The 24,274-nt window shown below is 42.8% G+C and overlaps 1 protein-coding gene across 5 annotated transcripts in view; it reads left to right on the top strand.

Moving 5' to 3' along the window:
* LOC110523902 (band 4.1-like protein 4) overlaps positions 1-24,274 on the top strand; it is an 85,001-nt gene that overhangs the window by 49,818 nt on the left and 10,909 nt on the right. For all 5 annotated transcript variants that reach the window (XM_021603035.2, XM_021603036.2, XM_021603034.2 and 2 more), the window contains 10 exons: positions 6,353-6,450; positions 8,236-8,356; positions 16,176-16,263; positions 16,521-16,609; positions 17,893-17,956; positions 19,121-19,212; positions 20,792-20,869; positions 21,600-21,715; positions 22,355-22,445; positions 22,655-22,741. In XM_021603035.2, the coding sequence (XP_021458710.1) occupies positions 6,353-6,450; positions 8,236-8,356; positions 16,176-16,263; positions 16,521-16,609; positions 17,893-17,956; positions 19,121-19,212; positions 20,792-20,869; positions 21,600-21,715; positions 22,355-22,445; positions 22,655-22,741 (924 nt within the window). The remainder of the gene's footprint in view (positions 1-6,352; positions 6,451-8,235; positions 8,357-16,175; positions 16,264-16,520; positions 16,610-17,892; positions 17,957-19,120; positions 19,213-20,791; positions 20,870-21,599; positions 21,716-22,354; positions 22,446-22,654; positions 22,742-24,274) is intronic.

The raw sequence follows: 24,274 nt of genomic DNA, 5'->3' as shown, positions 1-24,274 counted from the left end.
AAGACTCCAGCTTCAGAGATTTTTGCAATTCGTTTCAGTCATTGGCAGCAGACAACTGGAAGGAAAGCCAGCCTTAGGAAGTGTTGGCTTTGGGGATGATCAGTGCAATATACCTGCTGGAGTGCGTGCTATGGGTGGGTGTTGCTATGGTGACCAGTGAGCAGAGATAAGGCGGGGCTTTACCTAGCAAAGACGTATAGATGACCTGGAGCCAGTGGGTTTTGCGACGGATATATAGTGAGGGCCAGCCAACGAGATCATACAGGTCGCAGTTGTGGGTAGTATATGGGGCTTTGGTGACAAAACGGATGACACTGTGATAGACTACATCCAGTTTGCTGAGTAGAGTGCTGGGGGCTATTTTGTAAATGACATCGCCGAAGTCAAGAATCTGTAAAATAGTCAGTTCTACGAGGGTATGTTTGGCGGCATGAGTGAAGGAGGCTTTGTTGTGAAATAGGAAGCTGATTCTAGATTTAATTTTGGATTAGAGATGCTTAATGTGAGTCTGGAAGGAGAGTTTACATTCTAACCAGACACCTAGGTATTTGTAGTTGTCCACACACTCTAGGTCAGAACCATTCAGAGTAGTGATGCTAGTCGGGAGTGTGCAGGCAGCAATCGGTTGAGGAGCATGCATGTAGTTTTACTAGAATTTAAAAGCAGTCGGAGGCCACAGAAGGAGTGTTGTATGGCATTGAAGCTCGTTTGGAGGTTTGTTAGCACAGTGTCCAAAGAACTGCCAGATGTATATAGAATGGTGTCGTCTGTGAAGAGGTGGATCAGAGAATCACCAGCAGCAAGAGCAACATCATTGATATATACAGAGAAAATAGTCGGCCCGAGAATTGAACCCTGTGGCACCCCTATAGAGACTGCCAGAGGTCTGGACAACAGGCCCTCCGATTTGACACACTGAACTCTATCTGAGAAGTAGTTGGTGAACCAGGCGAGGCAATCATTTGAGAAACCAAGGCTATTGAGTCTACCGATAAGAATGCTCGGAAACCAGATTGCATAGTGGAGAAGGTACAGTGGGATTCGAAATGGTCGGTGATCTGTTTATTAACTTGGCTTTCGAAGATTTTAGAAAGGCAGGGCAGGATGGATATAGGTCTATAACAGTTTGGGTCTAGTGTGTCTCCCCCTTTGAAGAGGGGGATGACCGTGGCAGCTTTCCAATCTTTGGGGATCTCAGACGATACGAAAGAGGTTGAATAGGCTAGTAATAGGGGTTGCATCAATTTCAGAGGATCATATTAGAAAGATAGGGTCCAGGTTGTCTAGCCAAGCTGATTTGTAGGGATCCAGATTTTGCAGTTCTTTCAGAACATCAGCTGTCTGGATGTGGGTGAAGGAGAAGCAGGGGAGGGTTGGGCAAGTTGCTGCAGGGGGTGCTGAGATGTAGGCCACGGTAGCGGTAGCCAGGTGGAAAGCATGGCCAGCAGTGGAAAAATGCTTGTTGAAATTATCATAGATTTATCGGTGGTGACAGTGTTTCCTATCCTCAGTGCAGTGGGCAGCTGGGAGGAGGTGCTCTTATTCTCCATGGACTTTATAGTGTCCCAAAACTTTTTGGAATTAGTGCTACAGGAAGCTTTTTTTTTAAAGCTAGCCTTAGCTTTCCTAACTGACTGAGTATATTGGTTCCTGACTTCCCTGAAAAGTTGCACATCACGGGGGCTATGTTAATGCAGAACGCCACAGGATGTTTTTGTGCTGGTCAAGGGCAGTCAAGTCTGGGGTGAACCAAGGGCTTTATCTGTTCTTAGTTCTACATTTTTTGAATGGGGCATGCTTATTTAAGATGTAGAGGAAAGCACTTTTGAAGAGCAACCAGGCATCCTCTATTGACTGGATGAGGTCAATATCCTTCCAGGATACACGGGCCAGGTCGATTAGAAAGGACTGCTCACTGAAGTGTTTTAGGGAGCGTTTGACAGGGATGAGGGGAGGTCGTTTGACCGCGAACCCAGTACGCACGCAGGCAATGAAGCAGTGATCGCTGAGATCCTGGTTGACGACAGCAGAGGTGTATTTAGAGGGCAGGTTGGTCAGGATGATATCTAAGAGGGTGCCCATGGTTACGGATTTAGGGTTGTACCTGGTAGGTTCCTTGATGATTTGTGTGAGATTGAGGGCATCTAGCTTAGATTGTAGGACGGCCGGGGTGTTAAGCATATCCCAGTTTAGGTCATCCAACAGTACAAACTTGGAAGATAAGATGGGGGGCGATCAATTCACATATGGTGTCCAGGGAACAACTGGGGGCCAAGGGGGGTTTATAACAAGGGGCTACGGTGAGAGACTTGTTTCTGGAAAGGTGGATTTTAAAAGTAGAAGCTTGACTTGTTTGGGCACAGACCTGGATAGTAGGACAGAACTCTGCAGGCTATCTCTGCAGTAGATTGCAACTCTGCCCCATTTGGCAGTTCTATCTTGTCGGGAAATGTTATAGTTAGGGATGGAAATATCAGGATTTTTGGTGGCCTTCCTAAGTCAGGATTCAGACACGGCTAGGACTTCCGGGTTGGCGGAGTGTGCTAAAGCAGTGAATAAAACAAACTTAGGGAGGAGGCTTCTAATGTTAACATGCAGAAGAATAGATTCAAGGCATAATGTACAGACAAGGGTATGGTAGGATGTGAGTACAGTGGAGGTAAGCCTAGGCATTGAGTGACGATGAGAGAGGTTTTGTCTCTAGAGGCACCATTTAAGCCAGGTGCGGTCACCGCATGTGTGGGGGGTGGAACATAAGGGCTAGCTAAGGCATATTGAGCAGGGCTGGAGGCTCTACTGTGAAATAAGACAAAAATTACTCACCAAAACAGCAATAGACAAGGCATATTGACATTAGGGAGAGGCATGTGTAGCTGAGGGATCATAGGGTCCAGTGAGTAGCTAGGCGAGCTGGAGGCACGGCGATTAACACAGTTAGCAGGCCGTGGCTAGCAGCAAGCTAGCAGATGGGCCTCAGGGGACGTCGCAACGGGAGAGTCTATTGAAACCCCCTCGGATGGTTTCGTCGGCAGACCAGTCGTGATGGATCGGAGGGGCTCCATGTTGGCAGCAAAGGGTACAGGCCAATTGGCAGAAGAGGTATTGAAGCCCAGGAATTATCTGATGGAATCCTTCGGCTAGCCGGGAGAAAGGCCTAACTCGAGGCTAGCTCCAGGCTAACTGGTGCTTGCTTTGGGACAGAACCCCCCTCGGACGGTTACGTCGGTAGACCAGTCGTGATGGATCGGCGGGGCTCCGTGTCGGCAGCAAAGGGTCCAGGCCAATTTGCAAAGACGTAATTGAAGCCCAGGGACTGCTTGATGGAATCTCTTCGGCTAGCCGGGAGATGGGCCTAGTTCGAGGCTAGCTCCAGGCTAACTGGTGCTTGCTTCGGGACAGCGACGTTAGACAGGAGTAGCCACTCGGATAGCAGCTAGCTTGCTGCGATGAACCGGAGTAAAGGTTCAGAGCTTGCGGTAGGAATCTGGAGATGTGGTAGAGACTGTGGTAGAAACTGAAATAAAATCATTTTAAAAACCTGTTTGAAAAACTACAAGTATACTGAAACTATCTTTGACTCCAAAACAAACTAAAATTAAATAAAAACCATTGTGAATTATGTTCAGTTTAAGTTTTCTTATCTACATTTTCGTCAAAAATCGAATGGGGTTTTCAAGCTTCTGAATTTGGCAGGTCACATTGAGATTGGACGCGTTTGAGTGGTAAGGCTAAAGCAACCGACTGTAGACTAAAGTTGAGGTCGGGGGAGGTGCGGCAGTCGAAAGTCAGGCACTATGTGGGTTTCCAGCAGCAAGGTTCAGAACAGCATGGCAGTGTTGCTATTGTTTATAATAAACGTTTTTGTTTCTCTTTCTGTCTCCAACCCCCATATCATACACTCAAAAGTTGTAATAATGTTGGTGTACGTTGTACAATCAATTTGTGAGAAGGAGATCTAAAAGGATTTGAATGGTATAAGCAACATGATACTTCCATATAGCTAGGGCCAGTCATTTTGCTGACCGTTATTCTTATCAGCAACCTATGCTTTAGCCTAATGCACCAAATTATTAGCCCATTTTAAGGACATTATCAACGTAAATATTTAACTTATTCATTGTCTGTTTTCAACATATGAAAATTATAGTAATTTTATTTAAGAAAATATAACCTATTTCTGAACAAAGTAGCCATTTTTTATTCGCTATTTAAAAAAAACGTAAACGCTGAAGATTTTGCTTTTGCAAGTGCCAACATACCTCTCGAAAAAGTTGACAATCACAAAATGAGCGCATTCATTAAGACGCATGTAAAGAACGGAGGCTCAGGCAGAAAGCATCTTCATAACAACGACAAGACCAAAAGCTTCTTCATATTTTGTAGGAGAGCTGGGTGAAGACGTTAAATATAAAATATGTGAAATATTTCGTTGATTGATGTTATCTTGTTATGTAAGGATGAGACTGTTTCGCTATATCCTCCACAACCTAAGGTAGAAGCATTCTTCTGAAACAGCGTAATGTGTTTTTCTTATTTTTTTTTAGATGGCTGTCTATCCTGTCTTTCTGTTTATAATCTAATGCTAAATTGCAGCTTTTGCTGAAAATATGGTTGTCTGCAAAGAGCGTCCCAGCGTGGTATTTGCACACTGTTTTTTCCAAGCGATATTGTGATTTTTCTGGTGGGATTCATAATCTCTCCCCTTTAACTGTCCGAATTGCCTCATTTTTATAACCACAGATGATCAGGGATTGAGTCTTTTGGAGAGGATCAGATTGAGCAAAGTGAGGTGTAGAATTACTGATCTACAAATAGTAGTCCCTGCAATTAAGATTCGTATGCTACGCCTCCCCTGGTTTAAGCGATTAACACGTATGGAATCATTTAGTAACCAAAAAAAGTGTTAAACAAATCAAAATATTTTTTATATTTGAGATTCTTCAAAGTAGCCACGCTTTGCCTTGATTACAGCTTTGCACACTCTTGGCATTCTCTCAACCATCTTCACGAGGTAGTAACCTGGAATGCATTTCAATTAACAGGTGTGCCTTGTTAAAAGTACATTTTTGGAATGTCTTTCCTTCTTAATGCATTTTGAGCCAATCAGTTTGAGCCAATCAAGGTAGGGTTAGTAAAAAACCTTTAAGCGCTATGATGAAACTGACTCATGAGGACCGCCACAGGAAAGGAAGACCCAGAGTTACCTCTGCTGCAGAGGATAAGTTCATTAGAGTTACCAGCCTCAGAAATTGCAGCCCAAATAAATGCTTCACAGAGTTCAAGTAACAGACTTGAACATCAACTGTTCAGAGGAGACTGTGAATTTGGCCTTCATGGTCGAATTGCTGCAAAGAAACCACTACTAAAGGACACCAATAAGAAGAAGATACTTGCTTGGGTCAAGAAACACAATCAATGGACATTAGACCTGTGGAAATCTGTCCTTTGGTCTGATGAGACAAAATTTGAGATTTTTGGTTCCAACCGCCGTGTATTTGTTAGACGCAGAGTAGGTAAACGTATGATCTCCGCATGTGTGGTTCCCACCATGCAGCATGGAGGAAGAAGTGTGATGGTGTGGGGGTGCTTTGCTTGTGACACCGTCAGGGATTTATTTAGAATTCAAGGAACTCTTAACCAGCATGGCTACCACAGCATTCTGCAGTGACACGCCATCCCATCTAGTTTGCTCTTAGTGGGACTATCATTTGTTTTTCAACAGAACAATGACCCAACACACCTCCAGGCTGTGTAAGGCTATTTGACCAAAGAGAGTGATGGAGTGCTGCATCAGATAACCTGGCCTCCACAATCACCCGACCTCAACCCAATTGAGATGGTTTGGGATGAGTTGGACCATAGAGTGAAGGAAAAACAGCCAACAGTTGCTCATCATATGTGGGAACTCCTTCAAGACTGTTGGAAAAGCATTCCAGGTGAAGCTGGTTGAGAGAATGCCAAAAGTGTGCAAAGCTGTCATCAAGGCAAAGGGTGGCTCCTTTGAAGATTCTCAAATATAAAATATATTTTGATTTGTTTAACACTTTTTGCTTACTACATTATTCCATATTTGTTATTTAATAGTTTGTATGTCTTCACTATTATTCTACAATGTAGAAAATAGTAAAAATAAAGAATAACCATGCATTGCGTAGGTGTGTCCAAACTTTTGACTGGTACTGTATATAAATAAAAACAAATCTAAAAACACAAAACTATAACCTTGCACAGTACACATGTACTCTCCATGCATGGTGGTTGTGTTGTTATTTACATGTATTTAATTTGCTGTGTGTGTGGGATTTAAGGATGTGTGTCTGACTTGGCCAGAGTCTGTGCCTTGGTACTGTAGGTACCAATTCTTCCTGCAGGTAAAGCAAGATGTACTACAAGGCAGAATTCCCTGTCCCCTTGATATCAGCGCACAGCTGGCAGCCCTGGCCATACAGTGTGAGTACCCACAAAGAGAGAGAGAGAGAGAGAAATAGAGAGAGTAAATTGTGAATGAAAAGAGATTCAATAATTGTATTACAGTTGATGTCGGAAGTTTACATACACTTAGGCTGGAGTCATTAAAACTTGTTTTTCAACCACTCCACAAATTTCTTGTTAACAAACTATAGTTTGGCAAGTCGGTTAGGACATTTACTTTCTGCATGACACAAGTAATTTTTTGAACAAATGTTGACAGACAGATTATTTCACGTATAATTCACTATATCACAATTCAAGTGGGTCAGAAGTTTACATACACTAAGTTGACTGTGCCCTTAAACAGCTTAGAAAATTCCAGAAAATTATGTCATGGCTTTAGAAGCTTCTGATCGGCTAATTGACAACATTTGAGTCAATTGGAGGTGTACCTGAGGATGCATTTCAAGGCCTACCTTCAAACTCAGTGCTTCTTTGCTTGACATCATGGGGAAATCTAAAGAAATCAGCCTAGACCTCAGAAAACAAATTGCAGACCTCCACAACCCTGGTTCATCCTTGAGAGCAATTTCCAAATGCCTGAAGGTACCAAGTTCATCTGTACTAACAATCGTACGCAAGTATAAACACCAGGGGACCAAGCAGCTGTCATACCACTCAGGAAGGAGACATATTCTGTCTCCTAGAGATGAACATACTTTGGTGCGAAAAGTGCAAATCAATCCTAGAATAACAAAGGACATTGTGAAGATGCTGGAGGAAACAGGTACAAAAGTATCTATATTCACAGTAAAACTAGTCCTATATCAACATCACCTGAAAGGCCGCTCAGCAAAAAAAAGCCAGACTACGGTTTGCAACTGCACATGGGGACAAAGATCATACTTTTTGGAGAAATATCCTCTGGTCTGATGAAGCAAAAATAAAACTGTTTGGCCATAATGTCCATTGTTATGTTTGGAGGAAAATGGGGATGCTTGCAAGCTGAAGAACACCATCCCAATTGTGAAGCATGGGGGTGGCAGCATCTTGTGGGGGTGCTTTGCTGCAGGAGGGACTGGTGCACCTCACAAAATAGATGGCATCATGAGGCAGGAAAATTATGTGGATATATTGAAGCAACATCTCAAGACATCAGTCACAAAGTTAAAGCTTGGTCGCAAATGGGTCTTCCAAATGGACAATGACCCCAAGCATACTTCCAAAGTTGTGGCAAAATGGCTTAAGGACAACAAAGTCAAGGTATTGGAGTGGTCATCACAAAGCCCTGACCACAATCCTGTAGAAAATTTGTGGGCAGAGCTGAAAAAGCGTGTGCGAGCAAGGAGGCCTACAAACCTGACTCAATTACACCAGCTCTGTCAGGAGGAATGGTCTAAAATTCATCCAACGTTTTGAGGGAAGCTTGTGAAAGGCAACCCGAAACGTTTGACCCAAGTTCAACAATTTAAAGGCAATGCTACCAAATATTAATTGTGCGTATGTAAACTTCTGACCCATTGGGAATGTGAGGCAAGACATAAAAGCTGAAATAAATCATTCTCTCTACTATTATTCTGACATTTCACATTCTTAAAATAAAGTGGTGATCCTAAATGACCTAAAACAGGTTATTTTTACTCGGATTAAATGTCAGGAATTGTGAAAAACTTAGTTGAAATGTATTTGGCTAAGGTGTATGTAAACTTCCAACTTCAACTGTATGTGATGTCACTGTTCATAGTGTTATATGATCTCTCACACAGTCAAAATGTGTGTGTTCGTGTTTGGGTACGTCATATGTCTTTCACGCTTTCTCTCCAGCTGAACTTGGCGACTACGACCCGTACAAACATGTGTCAGGCTACGTGTCAGAGTACCGTTTTGTCCCGGACCAGAAAGAGGAACTGGAAGACGCCATCGAGACGATTCACAAAACCGTAACGTAAGGAAGCCCTCTTCCTCTCCTATCTCCTCTTCTCCCCTCTCTCCCCCTCACTCCTCTGACAGCCAGCCTAATCCCAGTCTGATCCCCTCATAACAGATTATACACTATGTGTGTGAAAGGGTCCCATCTCTCACCACTGTTCTTTGCGTCAGATATCATGTTTGTTACTGTGACTGTACTGTTACGGTGGCTGGGTTATGTAGTCAGTTTCTGTTGGTGTATTTTTTTGTCTCATATGGGATTGGACTATCTACAGTATCTGATCTAATCATTTCTCAGAAAGTATTTAGAACTCGCTGAGATATATCAGAGACTACTTTATCTGTAACTGTTTGCTAGTACTGGCACTGTAATACTAAACCCCAGTTGAGTCCTTCATTTATCTGTTCTGAAGCGTTCTGTTGGCTGTCAAAACAAGACTGTTGACATACTGTTATCTATGTTTATATATACAGTGCCTTCGGAAAGTATTCAGACCCCTTGACTTTTTCCACATTTTGTTTCGTTATAGCTTTATTCTAAAATGGATTCAATGAAGAAAAAAAAAACCTCATCAATCTATACACAATACCTGATAATGACAATGCTAAAAACAGGTTTTTAGAAATACCTTATTTACAGTTGAAGTTGGAAGTTTACATAAACTTAGGTTGGAGTCATTAACTTGTTTTTCAACCACTCCACAAATGTATTATTAACAAACTATAGTTTTGGCAAGTTGGTTAGGACATCTACTTTGTGCATGACAAGTAATTTTTCGAACAATTGTTTACAGGCAGATTATTTCACCTATTTCACACTGTATCACAATTCCAGTGGGTCAGATGTTTACATACAGGAAGTTGACTGTGCCTTTAAACAGCTTGGAAAATTCCAGAAAATTATTTAATGGCTTTAGAAGCTTCTGATAGGCTAATTGACATCATTTGAGTCCATTGGAGGTGTACCTGTGGATGTATTTCAAGGCCTACCTTCAATCTCAGTGCCTCTTTGCTTGACATTATGGGAAAATATATTTTTTTAAAGAAACAGTTCACGTAACAGTAAAATCATAGTGTAAAAGCAGGTTATACTTTTTTTAGCCATTCTCTGGTTGACCTTAAAATGAGGGAGGTTTTTTTAACTAAAAGGAATCACTAATCAAATTAAATCACATAATAATCTACAGAAATGACTTTGTCAAAGCAACAAAATAACTTCACAATGATGGTGAAAAGTGTGTGTGTGTGTGTGTGTGTGTGTGTGTGTGTGTGTGTGTGTGTGTGTGTGTGTGTGTGTGTGTGTAAGAACGTGAGGTGTGTTTCACTACCTCTCCTGTATCATCGAGAGCATCCTGACGGGTTGCATCACTGCCTGGTATGGAAACTGCTCGGCCTCCGACCTCAAGGCACTACAGAGGATAGTGCCTACGACCCAGTTCATCACCGGGGCCAAGCTTCCTGCCATCCAGGACCTCTATACCAGGCAGTGTCAGAGGAAGGCCCTAAAAATTGTCAAAGACTCCAGCCACCCTAGTCATAGACTGTTCTCTCTGCTACCACATAGCAAGAGGTACCGGAGCACTAAGAATAGGTCCAAGAGACTTCTAAACAGCTTGTACCCCCAAGCCATAAGACTCCTGAACATCTAATCAAATGGCTATTTGATGATTTGCATTGCCCCCACCCCCCTCTATGCTGCTACTCTCTGTTATGATCTATACATAGTCACTTTAATAACTCTACCTACATGTACATATTACCTCAACTAACCGGTGTCCCCGCACATTGACTCTGTACCGGTACCCCCTGTATATAGCCTCGCTATTGTTATTTTAATGCTGCTCTTTAATTATTTGTTACTTTTATTTATTTATTTATTTTATCTTAAAACTGCATTGTTGGTTAAGGTCCTGTAAAGTGAGCATTTCACTGTAAGGTCTACTACACCTTTTGTATTCGGCGTATGTGACAAATACAATTTGATTTGAAGGGTAAAGGGATGACAGACAGAGCTGTGACAGAGAAGAAAAAACCACTGGCCTGATGATAAGAGCTAGAGAGACCCCCCCCCCCAATTAGTGTTACGTCAGATTGCACAGTGCTGCCAGGATCCCAACCCTATTGGGAGGATTATGGATTAATATAGAATGGAGAATAAACCCATTTTTCCAGAGGAATTTTACCACAGCACACCAAAGTTATCCATCCATTCTCTGTTGTTGTTTGTGTGTTCCAAACAGTGGCTAGGTCTATGGTATTGTGACAGTGTACTGAGTGAAGTGATTATGTGGTTTAATCTCAGTGTGAAACACGAGAAACAGCCAGCTCCTCTTCACTAATGTCCACTACATTACACCAACACAATCTCCCCACGCAGCCCCCGGCAGCCTGACACGCATCCACACACACGCACACATACATGTGCATGCACACACTCAGACACACATATTAACGTTCCAGACCCACCATACCCTCTGCAACCAAGTCTGGTCCTCTGTCGCTCTGTGGATAACAACATTCTCCTCGCAGTCAGAGTTTATTATTCTATAACAGAAACCTATCGGGTTGGTCTTCTAAAATTGAGACCGTAATATCATATGTATTACAGTACCTCTTCAGTGTCAACCCCATAAGTCCTGAAGGGTGTTAGTCAATGATCATATATCCTCTTACTGCTGCTGAAAAGACAACAGTACGCACAGTAAGAAGTGAAAAGGGTTCAGGCAACTATCAACGATTAAGAGACTCTGAGCATCATTGGGCTCTTAGCTCCTCTAGCAGCTCTCTGTCTGCCTGTCTGTCTGCTGCTGTGACTGACTGTAATACTGGAGGGAGTCTCAGCCCTCTGGCCTGCTGATGAGGCTCATGCCTCGGTCGTTATTTACGCAGTGAGCTAAGTGTCCCATGGAGAGAGGAAAGCGGAGCAGGCTGGTCTAATTGGAGATCAGCCACTAGAGGGTTCATCTATGCATCCTCCTTTCCTCCCACTGCTATCTGACTGACTGACTGGTCAGAGAAAGACTGGGGTAGGGGGGACAAAAGAGAGGTAGAGGGTAGGCAGAGAGAGGAAGAGAGCGAAAGAGAGAGAGAGAAGAGGTGGGAGAAGATGCAGATAGACATAGAGAGCGGTTGTGAGAACAGAGGAGTTGCAGGGGGGAGGAAGAGAGAGAAATGTATAGACAGAGGGAGTGGCACTCAGGAAGAGAGAGAGACAGTGGGAGAGAGAGGGACATAGAGACACTGAAATATGAAAACAAGAAGGGACAGAGCTGAAGCAGAGGGATGAAAAGGTAGCCAGAAGGAGCAGGAGAAAGGGCAGAGTTATATGCAGAGAGACAGAAATAGAGAGAGAGTGATATGAGATCTGAGTGGGGATAGAGAGGAGGCAGAAGGCGGAAGAGAGAGACAAAGGGAGCTGGACTCAGATAAAGAGTGGGAGAGAGGGTAAGATGCAGAGAGAGAGACGTAGCGGGCTGAGAATCTGCCCTAGTTCTCTCCAGAGCCTGTGGATGTCATCCTCGCTGTGATCTGCTATATAGTCAGCACCAAGAACCCAGCAGCACACCCCCTGTCATATATCTGCTGCTCTCTGACACTCTTCCACTTCCTATTCCTGCCTCGTCATACCAGGCGGTCCCGGCCCCATTTGTTCCACAGGCAACAGACAGGCCAGGTGGAGAGACATAGGGCTAACCACACACACCAACGGCACACACACACAGCCTGGCAGACCCGTCCCCACCTGTCTCCCCCCGCCCACCCCAGAGCGTCCGTAAATAACTCCCCCAGTTCCAATGCCATCCGCCACTCGCCGTATTTATTCCAGTAATCATCTCAACACAGTCCCCGGCCCTGGCCACCTATAAAGAACATGTGAACAGAATCCATAATGGACTCGTAAGGAATCCCGGGTGACTTTGTGTCTTCAGGGTAGGGAATGAGAAGAGGTAGAGGGGGAGGAGAAGGAGGGGTGTGAGGAGCTCTAGGGGTCATGCTTGAATAGGTTGAATGAGCCTGAGTCTTTGTGTTGCTAATGTGTGTGATCAGAAGATCAATGATACGGCTCGAGAGCAGAGAGGGGAGAGCAGAGAGGAGAGGAGGGAAGGGAGGGGTTGCACCACTCCAAACATAACATAAGAGGGGAGATGTAGAGCACGGGATACTGTGTAGAGTTTACACTGCAGACACACTGCTTATAGTCCAGAGTTTACACTGCAGACACACTGCTTATAGTCCAGAGTTTACACTGCAGACACACTGCTTATAGTCCAGAGTTTACACTGCAGACACACTGCTTATAGTCTAGAGTTTACACTGCAGACACCCTGCTTATAGTCTAGAGTTTACACTGCAGACACCCTGCTTATAGTCCAGAGTTTACACTGCAGACACACTGCTTATAGTCCAGAGCTTAGACTGTGGGCTTCATGATACATACACTAACACCTTATTGACCTAGGAATTCCATCACCCTTCATCCACATTCATGGATATTTGGTAGACTTAGTTGGCTGTTGGGACATGTTTCACCCTCGATAAACATACCGTAAAACCACAGGGAGTTGCTCCATAGCTGTGGTTTCCTTGACTGCATGCTTTTGGTTTTTAAACACGACCCTTTCTCTACGAGACTGTAGTTAATCAGTAATAGAAGATACGTAACCCAGACCACAACTTAGTTGAACATTATCTCACATGGAGTTTCAGGAACATGGAAAACCATTCCTGATTAGATGAGGAGGAGAGAAAGTATGTGATGTTACGTTTTTAGTTCCTTTGAATTTATTTTATTTTATTAGAATTTTTTTCCCACCTTTATTTAACCAGGTAGGCTAGTTGAGAACAAGTTCTCATTTGCAACTGCGACCTGGCCAAGATAAAGCATAGCAATTTGACACATACAACAGCATAGAGATACACACGGAATAAACAAAACATACAAAAATACAGTAGAACAAAAGAAAACAAAAAGTCTATATACAGTGAGTGCAAATGAGGTAAGATAAGGGAGTTAAGGCAATAAATAGGCCATGGTGGCGAAGTAATTACAATATAGCAATTAAACACTGGAATGGTAGATGTGCAGAAGATGAATGTGCAAGTAGAGATACTGGGGTGCACCGGAGCAAGATAAATAAATAAATACAGTATGGGGATGAGGTAGACAGATGGACTGTTTACAGATGGGCTATGTACAGGTGCAGTGATCTGTGAGCTGCTCTGACAGCTGGTGCTTAAAGCTAGTGAGGGAGGTATGAGTCTCCAGCTTCAGAGATTGTTGCAGTTCGTTCCAGTCATTGGCAGCAGAGAACTGGAAGGAAAGACGACCAAAGGAGGAATTGGCTTTGGGGGTGACCAGTGAAATATACCTGCTGGAGCGCGTGCTACTATGGTGACCAGTGAGCTAAGGTTGGGCTTTACCTAGCAGAGACTTGTCGATAACCTGTAGCCAGTGGGTTTGGCGACGAGTATGAAGCGAGGGCCAACCAACGAGGGCATACAGGTCGCAATGGTGAGTAGTGTATGGGGCTTTGGTGACAAAACGGATGGCACTGTGATAGACTGCATCCAGTTTGTTGAGTAGAGTGTTGGAGGCAATTTTATAGATGACATCACCGAAGTCGAGGATCGGTAGGATGGTCAGTTTTACGAGGGTGTTTGGCAGCATGAGTGAAGGATGCTTTGTTGCGATATAGGAAGCCAATTCTAGATTTAATTTGGTATTGGAGATGCTTAATGTCAGTCTGGAAGGAGAGTTTACAGTCTAACCAGACACCTAGGTATTTGTAGTTGTCCACGTATTCTAAGTCATAGCCGCCGAGAGTAGTGATGCTACTCTGGGAAGGGAAGCTTGTGGAAGGCTACCCAAATCATTTGACCCAAATTAAACAATTTTAAAGACAATGCTACCAAATACTAATTGAGTGTATGTAAACTTCTGACCCACTGGGAATGTGATTAAAGAAATGAAAGCTGAAATAAATAATTCTCTACTATTATTCTGATTTCACATTCTTACAATAAAGTGGTGATTGTAACTGACCTAAGACAGGGAATTTTTACTAGGATTAAATGTCAGGAATTGTGAAAAGCTGAGTTTAAATGTATTTGGCTAAGGTGTATGTAAACTTCTGACTTCAACTGTAGATACACTGAGTGTACAAAACATTAATATTATTGTGTTGCACCCCCTCGATTCATTGGGGCATGGACTCTACAAGGTGTGCTGGCCCATGCTTCCCATAGTTGTGTCAAGTTGACTGGATGTCCTTTGGTTGGTGGACCATTCTCGACACACATGGGAAACTGTGAGCGTGAAAAACCCCAGCAGCGTTGCAGTTCTTGACACACTCAAACCCGTGTGCCTGGCACCTACTACCACACCCCATTCAAAGGCTCTTAAATATTTTGTCTTGCCCATTCACCCTCTGAATGGCACACACACACACACAATCCATGTCTCAATTGTCTCAAGGCTTAAAAAACAACCCGTCTCCTCCCCTTCATCTAGACTGATGGATTTCACAAGTGATTTCAATAAAGGATCATACAGTAACTTTCACCTGGTCAGTCTGTCACGGAAAGATCAGGTGTTCCTAATGTATTGTACACTCAGTGTTTATGATATGATTTATTTGACAAAAAAAATAAAATAAAAAATAGGATAACACAAACAAGTTTAGAAACGTATTTCCATTCTGGTCCTCTTCACAAAATACATCATCAATGAACAACAAAGTAAAGATGGAAAGCGAATGGAGTTGAGGCAGTTTGGGAAAAGTCCGTATGGCTTGAGTGGAGGGCGCAGATGGGACAGTACAGCCAGGGAGAAAGTCAGTCTGTCAGACAAGCCAGGAGCTCTTCATCAGGGCCCATCGCTTTGTCCAACGTTCCCAGTTCCTTCATAGTAACCGCTCCTTTGTAGCTGATCCTCCGCCGCAGACGGTGTGTAGCACCCACCTGGGTGATGCTTCGGCTGCAGTAAAGCACCAGAAAATCCACCACACCTCAGCGGTGGTCAGGAACAGTTCCCTCTTCCTCTCTGGCATCGCAGTCTCCACCTTCCAACTGGCGGGGGAAACAAAAACAAAGATGGCGCTGCTGCTGCTGCATTCTTTGAAACGGCAACATTAGCCATCCAACTAGCTAGCTAGCCAAGGCAAACAAACAGATTTAACATCAAAGTCCCGTAACAGGACATTGAAGACCATGTTTATGTGATGAAAACAGAGATTTGGAAGAGAAGGAGAAAAAAAAGTAGTTCACATTTATATTTACTAAATGTACAGGAGCTCTCTGCCTAGGCGACCTCATGGGCAACATGGCCATTGTATTTTGTACCGTCTCTTTGTGTATCTTACGTCTTCAGAGTGAACCCATTGTCTTGTACCTGTCCGCGAGGACAATCACACCACAGTAACTCTAATACACTCCCTATAATGACCTCTGTTGTTGCCCAAGGTCAGGCAGGTCATCATGATAGCTTCACTGTTTATTAGACTGGGGGATTCCTGACAGTTAAACAACTCCCCAATCAATCCAATAAGTGTCACCGGGAGTGAATTACAATGCAATATATATCAACTTTACATTCATTTTTCATGTTACATTTGTTACATGGCTGTTTCTAAACCCTTAGCTTTGGAATAGATAAAAGCAACTTGACCAATGATGTAGTCTCTATTGTACACTACTTGTCATTGTACACTAGATAATATTACACTATGTGTACTTGTAGATACACACTGGATAACACTACATTCTATGGGCTTTTCTATGGACTGTAAAAGCCTTTCCTGATGCTTCGCTAACAAGATAACATCTCTGTGTTTCAGGGGTCAGGTTCCCTCCGAGGCTGAAGCCAATTATTTAGGAACAGCTAAAACACTGGATATGTATGGAGTCGACCTTCACCCTGTGTTCGTAAGTCGGAGCTGGACTCGCTGACTGTGGAGAAGACTGAGATGCTTGTTAGAGTTGTGTTCTGTGGTTTATCACAAATCACCTTGATATTCCTTACCATTTCTCTCCTGGCAGCCTAACGTTTGGTTCTGTTTACTGAGAGGACTTTTTTTTTCTCCTTTGACACATACTTTAGTATCCTTACTGTGTTATTTCTGGTTGGCACTTATTATGTAAATTGTGTTTGGTATAATACCTGTTATTGTGGTGTTTTGCAGGGAGAGAATCAGTCTGAATACTTCCTGGGGCTGACCCCTATTGGAGTCGTTGTTTACAAAAACAAAACACAAGTTGGGAAGTATTTCTGGTAGGTATTGTGTTGTGGCAGTATTTCATGAGAATCATCCACTTTAATTTGCAACCATAACCTTGAATACACACTAAAAAGAAAGAAAACAAGGATCCTGGAGTATCCTTTAAGGGTTCTTCAAATTGAAACTGTGGGGATACCCCTAAGTTCTTCAACAAACCCTTTTTGATGGATCCTCAAAAAACTTTTGGGGTAAATGTTTGAACTACTCCCCCATATTATTATAAAAAATACGCATACAGTGCCTTGCGAAAGTATTCGGCCCCCTTAATTTTGCACGCCCAATTTTTCAGTTTTTGATTTGTTAAAAAAGTTTGAAATATCCAATAAATGTCGTTCCAATTCATGATTGTGTCCCACTTGTTGTTGATTCTTCACAAAAAAATACAGTTTTATATCTTTATGTTTGAAGCCTGAAATGTGGCAAAAGGTCACAAAGTTCAAGGGGGCCGAATACTTTCGCAAGGCACTGTAACAATAACACAATATTTTAAGTTGTCAGTGTTTGATTTTAGTGACAAAGCAGAATAAAAAAAATCCTGATATGACAAACTCCCAGCAGAGCCTCAAGTCCAATGGCTATATCCTCTGGCGTGTTGATGTTCACCGTATCAATAGCTGGAATGATTTTGCAGTGCATGGTGATTGAACAGGTTTCCTGTTATATTCATCAGAGGTGTGGGGAGGGTGAACTCTGAATCCCCAAAATAGTAATTATACAGATGATTTTCATTGAAGGGAGGAGGATGGTACATGTGATCTGCAAAACACCAATTGACATACCTTTGTATGCCTCTTCGTCTGTATACCTACAGATACAACAATTGAGCAGTTCAGTCGTCATCTGCAACCATTCCAGCTAGCCTTCAACATATTCTTATAGCCTACATATTCTTCTCTCTGTTGATTTATATCCATTGAATTGTGTCCATTTTCTGTTTTTAGAAAGATGTGCACAAATATCAAAAAGATAGATATTGTTTTCGGATGATACCATCTATTTAGATCATCTTCGGGACAAACCTTACCTTAAATTGAGGAGACCTTTACATTTTTTTTATTTTTTAAAAAAGTGCCTGCACCTGATGTCCTTTCAAATTCAAATCAAAATGTTTCAGTTGAGGAGGTTCCTCGGATGAACCGCACCTCCTCTTGGGGGCAAGTTTCAGTGCCAAGAACACATAAGGTTCTTCAAAGAACTTTGAGGATCTTAGAAGAACCCTTGTTCAACCCTGAATTTTTAGTGCACCTCATTTGTTTGATTACATTTATCGTTTCAGGCCAAGGATAACTAAAGTGCATTTCAAGGAAACACAATTTGAGCTTCGAGTTGTTGGAAAAGATGTAAGTCACCAGTTATCTTTCAGTAATTATCCGCATGAGGAATGTTTTGTGGAGTTATTGGACTGTATTTCTACCATGGCTTTGTTTTGTGATTCTTCAAGTCATTTTGGCATGTTTCATAAACTCAATAATGTGAGAGCATTCACACGAGCTAATTACTGAATGAATCAAAACCAATTGGTTTGGATATCACAGGTGTGGACAGCCTCGTTGTAAAAAATATCCCCCATATCAGACCTTATTATGAGGTATAAAACTGACAATGTTCCCAGGAGTATCTGCAGTACTCCCATGTGAAACCTTGAAAGATCCACTGTGTGTTTGATCTTGAGACATTTTGACATAAACATTAGGAGGATGTAAGGAGAGGAATTAAAGAAACATGACAGTTCAGCCTCGACTCTCCCATCTTCACTGATGTTCACTTCACGGGTGCAAATGAGAAAAGATAAGTTTGTGTGAAGTGCCTAACTTCCTCAAACAAATCCAGCTTCATACTGAACTTTTGAGTCTTTGGGGAATTTTCTAAGTACATTTTTGGGGAGGATAATGATAATTTTCAAAGTGATGGAAAAACTGAAGTGGTGTGGCCTACCCCTTCAGATATCACTAAAGCCAAACCACTTTTCTCTTCTCTCTGTTGAGATAGTTAGACTCATTGAGACCTTTGAGTCTTGCTGAATGATATGGTTTCCTTTATTCAACCTGAGTGTCTCACTAAGCCATGAATAGAGAGGCCTTGGAGCAGAGACCCATGATAACCCCATTATTGATAATATCAGAGCAGCTCAGAACGGAGCTTTATTTGAATATAGGAGACCTATGGGCTTACAGTAGCTACCTCCTCTCTGAGACTAGCTGTAAGGGAGTCTAGAGAGTGCAAGTTGTCCTCTCTCGACAGTGATACCCATTTGCCTAATGACCCAACAGACTTCCCATCTAGGTTGAGAGATTACACACTACCTGTTCATTTACATAAACACTTAGATAGAACACATTTAATGGTACATTTGATACGAGTCCTTTCCACCACCACCACAATTGTTGTTTTCGGAATTAAAGATGAAATGGCTCTTGTTATGATATACATCTTCTTGGTTTAGCTGACGAATGTGATTTGTATTATTTGTTTGTATACGAGATGATGTTGTTGTTTATTTGCAGTGTACAGAGACGTCGTTCTTCTTCGAGGCACCCAATAAGACGGCCTGTAAACATCTGTGGAAGTGCTGCGTAGAACACCACACTTTCTTTAGGTAAAAAACTACAAACGCACACACAGTCAAGGGCAAATACCACGGTATACTGTACCAACACTATTGTAACTTTTCAGTTAGAAACTTCGACCACCTTCCACAGGTAAAACCCCAAACTATTTATGCTTCAGTGGAAAAATCGTCCCTTTTATCTACAACACGATCACCCACACTAATTCCAACAAAAGCCCTTCTCTGTTATCCCTTCAGGTAGAAACACTATCACATACCTCTTAACATGAAGATCCCAGAGTCTCTCAGTCCTTAATCAAAGTGAACAAGGCCTCTGTCTGGCAGCACAGCTCAGTGCCGTCCCTTGTGCGTGTGCGTTGGCCTAATGAGAGCAGACTTACACGGACTGTGCCCTAAAGAGCAGGAGAGGCAGCAAGGCGCGTGAGGCTCTGGATTTGCGCTGTTTAATCCGCGTGTGAACCCTGCAGTCTGCTGGGTCCCTGTGGCACAGACAGACCTGGAGCTGACAGGTTGACAAGGGGGGAGGGGGCTTGACAGGTTATACCCCCCCCCACACCAGTATATAGTCCTCTGGGGGAGAGAAGGGTGGAGGGGTTGGGAGGTTGGGAGGGAATGTGTTATGCTGTGATGGGACTATGACACGAAGGTGGGCGAAGTGGGCATAAACCATCAGATGAGAATAGGCATGTATCTGCTGCAGTTTTCATGTGAGTGGATATATTATACAAGCCCTTTATAGACACCTGAAGAAAGAGTGAGAAAAACAATGGGAAGAGGTAAAAACATAGGTTAATTTTAGCTTCTGGTTGGGTGTACTGACTACATCCACCTACCCTTCAGTCCTTTTTCTCCATCTAACCTTCCATCCATAGTGTTTTTCAACAGCGACTTGAGTTATCTGAAGTGTTACGGAGCCCTGTGAGCGAGGCCATAGTGGTAGTGGTGTATTAAAACGGTGTTGGTTTTGAGAGAGGCCTTAGCGCAATGCTGTAGTGGTGATGGTTGTGTTAATAAACACATGGCTGGGTGAGAGACTACAAGAGGCTTTTATAATGGCCTTTTGCTTTACATCTACACGGTAATGGAGTAATGTACCACTAGTACCAGATACACTCACTCTCTCCGACTCGAGAGTTTTGAATTTTAATGAAGCCCGAAAGCTCTTAGTGGCGTTCGAGCAGCCATTATGTCATTAATGCAATGATCAGAACAAGAGAACTGCTTCTTTTGTGTGTGTATATATATATACACACACAAAATAAGCAGTTCTCTTGTGTTCTCTTATATTTAGCAGCAATTGAGATCGCTTCTCTTCCTTTAAATGTATAAAAAGTACAAAGTGGATTCAGAATTCAAACACGTGTCGCCGGTCACCTTTGTGAAAGATGCAATTTTGTTCATTTTCCTTTCAGCCTGAGCATTTGATCCTATTTAAACATGGGTTAGTCACATTCTAAATTCATAAAGAAAGAAATACACATGTATTACCTGTGGAATAATGTACTGTAGAAATGTGCACACCATAATGAGACTTTAGTGGAAGTAGAGTACTTTTAAATTCTACATCTAGGCCTGCTCCCTCATTGCTGTCGAATGCTTTTTCTAGAATGCCAGAAAATGATTCCAACACACTTACAAGAAAACTATCCAAATTTGGTTCCCTGGGATCTAAACATCGGTACAGGTGAGAGAACCTCGACTCTTTATTCCCTTCAAATGTAGTTAGCTCTGTTTGAAAAGTATTGTAGAAACTGTATAGAATACAATGCATTTCTATAATCTGTAAAATGGAACTCCACACATTTTTGTTTGGCAAAGCGGGGTGTAGGTAAATCCTAGAGAACTTCTCCCAGCATGCATTCATTCTAGAATCCACAACCTCATGAATAATGGAGACTGTTTTAGTAGCGGAGCTAAAGGGGGATACAGTGTTCAACAGACAGAGAGACTGTGTGTGTGACACACCACAGACAAGTTGAAGACCTGAATAATTCAGAGATCACACAACATCCATCTCTCCTTTGTCTGCATTCGGTTGTCTACTTCCTGTATCTACTCAGAGACGACTGCCACTCTGTACACCAGTTGCAATATTTATTACATGATCTACTACTGACCTCTGCTAGGTTTAAGGTCACTTCACTCACAACCGTGGCTGGGTTTTCTATGCCCATGTTGCTCTTCAACACCTCGTTGCTGCATCAGACTGTGTAACAGTGTGCCTGACAAAAGGGTTTGACATATGAAAAGGCCAAGACCAGATCATCTCTGTCTCACATAACTTGACAGGCCAGGAACATCTTCCCCTAAAACCATGAAAAGACACGATGGACTAAACAACTGTGTGTGTGTGTGTGTGTGTGTGTCTGTCTGTCTCTCTCTCTCTCTCTCTCTCTCTCTCTCTTTCCCTACAGTGGTAAGACAGCTATGCAGATGGGCAGGGATCCGTCTATCAGTCTGCCCCGGCCAGACCTGCAGGTGGTCAGGACCCGCAGCAAGACCTACCCCAAGAGACCACCACCGACCACAGGTCAGCTGGATATGCAGCATACCTTGAGCATACACATCATCTACAGACACACTGCACAACACCTAACAAGCACAATGTCCCTACGACAAGGGTGACGTATCAATGGTAACTAATGCCACACATCATTTATAGCCACAAAAACATTTCCCCTCCTCTCTTCTGACACACAGTAGAACCATCTTAGGTTCCTAATGACAGTTCCTCTTATGTCGGGTGGAAAGCAGCTTAGTTGAGTCTCAGTCCCAGTAAGTTTAGTATTCACTTCCTCCTCCTGTTCCCCCACCAGGAACAACACAGGGCTTCAATTAGCTAATTATATTATATTCACTTCAGCAGTTCACACAGACAGACGCACAGTATGTTGGCATAGCGTGCTTGACTTAGCATTGTTGTTTTCACTGTGTGCAGTGAGAGAGTAATCTCTCTGACACATTCAGTGTTTGAATTCTCTATAATTACAACTGCAGGGCTCAAAAATAGACAAAGCTGTGTATAATTCAATGAATCTGAGCCCTTTGTAGGAAGGCTACCATGCCACACGTAGTTACGGACGGAGATTGTTCTCGTATTGAAACAATGGAAAGAGAGAGGCAAATTGGTTCAGTATTCAATCTTACTGAACATCTCTTTTCCTTAAAGGACTGAACAATGGGAATCGGTCAAACACAAAGACGGAGAATTCGGAAAAAGAAGGAACGGCTAAGATGACAGCACTGCCGTCTGTGAAGAGGTATCAGACACGAGCAAGACATGTAGAAAATAGTGTACGAACGAGAGAGATAGTAAGTTTGGACCAACTGGAGAAAGGGATATAAAACAGAGATGTAAAGAGAAGTTGAGGGGGGGATTGAGAATGCTTCTCCAGTATAAAGTGACAGCTCTTCATAAAAATGCTTAGCCCAGACAAAATACTTTGTTGACCCGTTTGTTTATCTTTAGCGCCAAAGTGACCAAGGCGGAAAATGGTGGTCCAGAGGAACAGCGAGGGAAGCCCAATGCACCATGGGATGAGAACGCCCCACAAAGGTACAGTACTGTCTGATTGGAGCTCCTGCTCTGTGATGGATCGGTCTGGTCTAATATGTTTCAATTACACTGTTGTCTTATAGACTAATCCTCCCTAATACGGTCTGTGTTACGTACATTATTTCTATTTAGTGGATTAAGCATGTACACACAAACCTCCTCCGTTGACAACAACGGCGGAACAGAACAAAGCCCTTCCGTAGTGAAGGAGGCTAAACATAGTACACACCAACTGATTCATGAAATGCACTACTGGAAGAAGTGTGTGAGAGCCCAGTGACGAGACTCATTTTTCATATATATATATATATATATATATATACACACACACACACACACACACACACACACACACACACACAGTCGGGCAAAAAAGTATTTAGTCAGCCACCAATTGTGCAAGTTCTCCCACTTAAAAAGATGAGAGAGGCCTGTAATTTTCATCATAGGTACACTTCAACTATGACAGACAAAATGAGGGGGAAAAAAAAATCTTAAAAAAAAAAAAATCCAGAAAATCACATTGTAGGATTTTTAATGAATTTATTTGCCAATTATGGTGGAAAATAAGTATTTGGTCACCTACAAACAAGCACGATTTCTGGCTCTCACAGACCTGTAACTTCTTATTTAAGAGGCTCCTCTGTCCTCCACTCGTTACCTGTATTAATGGCACCTATTTGAACTTGTTATCAGTATAAAAGACACCTGTCCACAACCTCAAACAGTCACACTCGAAACTCCACTATGACCAAGACCAAAGAGCTGTCAAAGGACACCAGAAACAAAATTGTAGACCTGCACCAGGCTGGGAAGAATCTGCAATAGGTAAGCAGCTTGGTTTGAAGAAATCAACTGTGGGAGCAATTATTAGGAAATGGAAGACATACAAGACCACTGATAATCTCCCTCGATCTGGGGCTCCACGCAAGATCTCACTCCGTGGAGTCAAAATGATCACAAGAACGGTGAGCAAAAATCCCAGAACCACACGGGGGGACCAAGTGAATGCAGAGAGCTGGGACCAAAGTAACAAAGCCTACCATCAGTAACACACTACGCCGCCAGGGACTCAAATCCTGCAGTGACAGACGTGTCCCTCTGCTTAAGCCAGTACATGTCCAGGCCCGTCTGAAGTTTGCTAGAGAGCATTTGGATGATCCAGAAGAAGATTGGGAGAGTGTCATATGGTCAGATGAAACCAAAATATAACTTTTTGGTAAAAACTCAACTCGTCGTGTTTGGAGGACAAAGAATGCTGAGTTGCATCCAAAGAACACCATACCTACTGTGAAGCATGGGGGTGGAAACATCATGCTTTGGGGCTGTTTTTCTGCAAAGGGACCAGGACGACTGATCCGTGTAAAGGAAAAAATGAATGGGGCCATGTATCATGAGATTTTGATTGAAAACCTCCTTCAATCAGCAAGGGTATGATGAAACGTGGCTGGGTCTTTCAGCATGACAATGATCCCAAACACAACGCCCGGGCAACGAAGGAGTGGCTTCGTAAGAAGCATTTCAATGTCCTGG

The sequence above is a fragment of the Oncorhynchus mykiss genome, chromosome 5 (assembly GCF_013265735.2).
Source record: "Oncorhynchus mykiss isolate Arlee chromosome 5, USDA_OmykA_1.1, whole genome shotgun sequence".
NCBI classification, from domain to species: Eukaryota; Metazoa; Chordata; class Actinopteri; order Salmoniformes; family Salmonidae; genus Oncorhynchus; species Oncorhynchus mykiss.
Note: the sequence above shows the minus strand (reverse complement) of the source record. Positions and strands in the feature narration are given on the sequence as shown.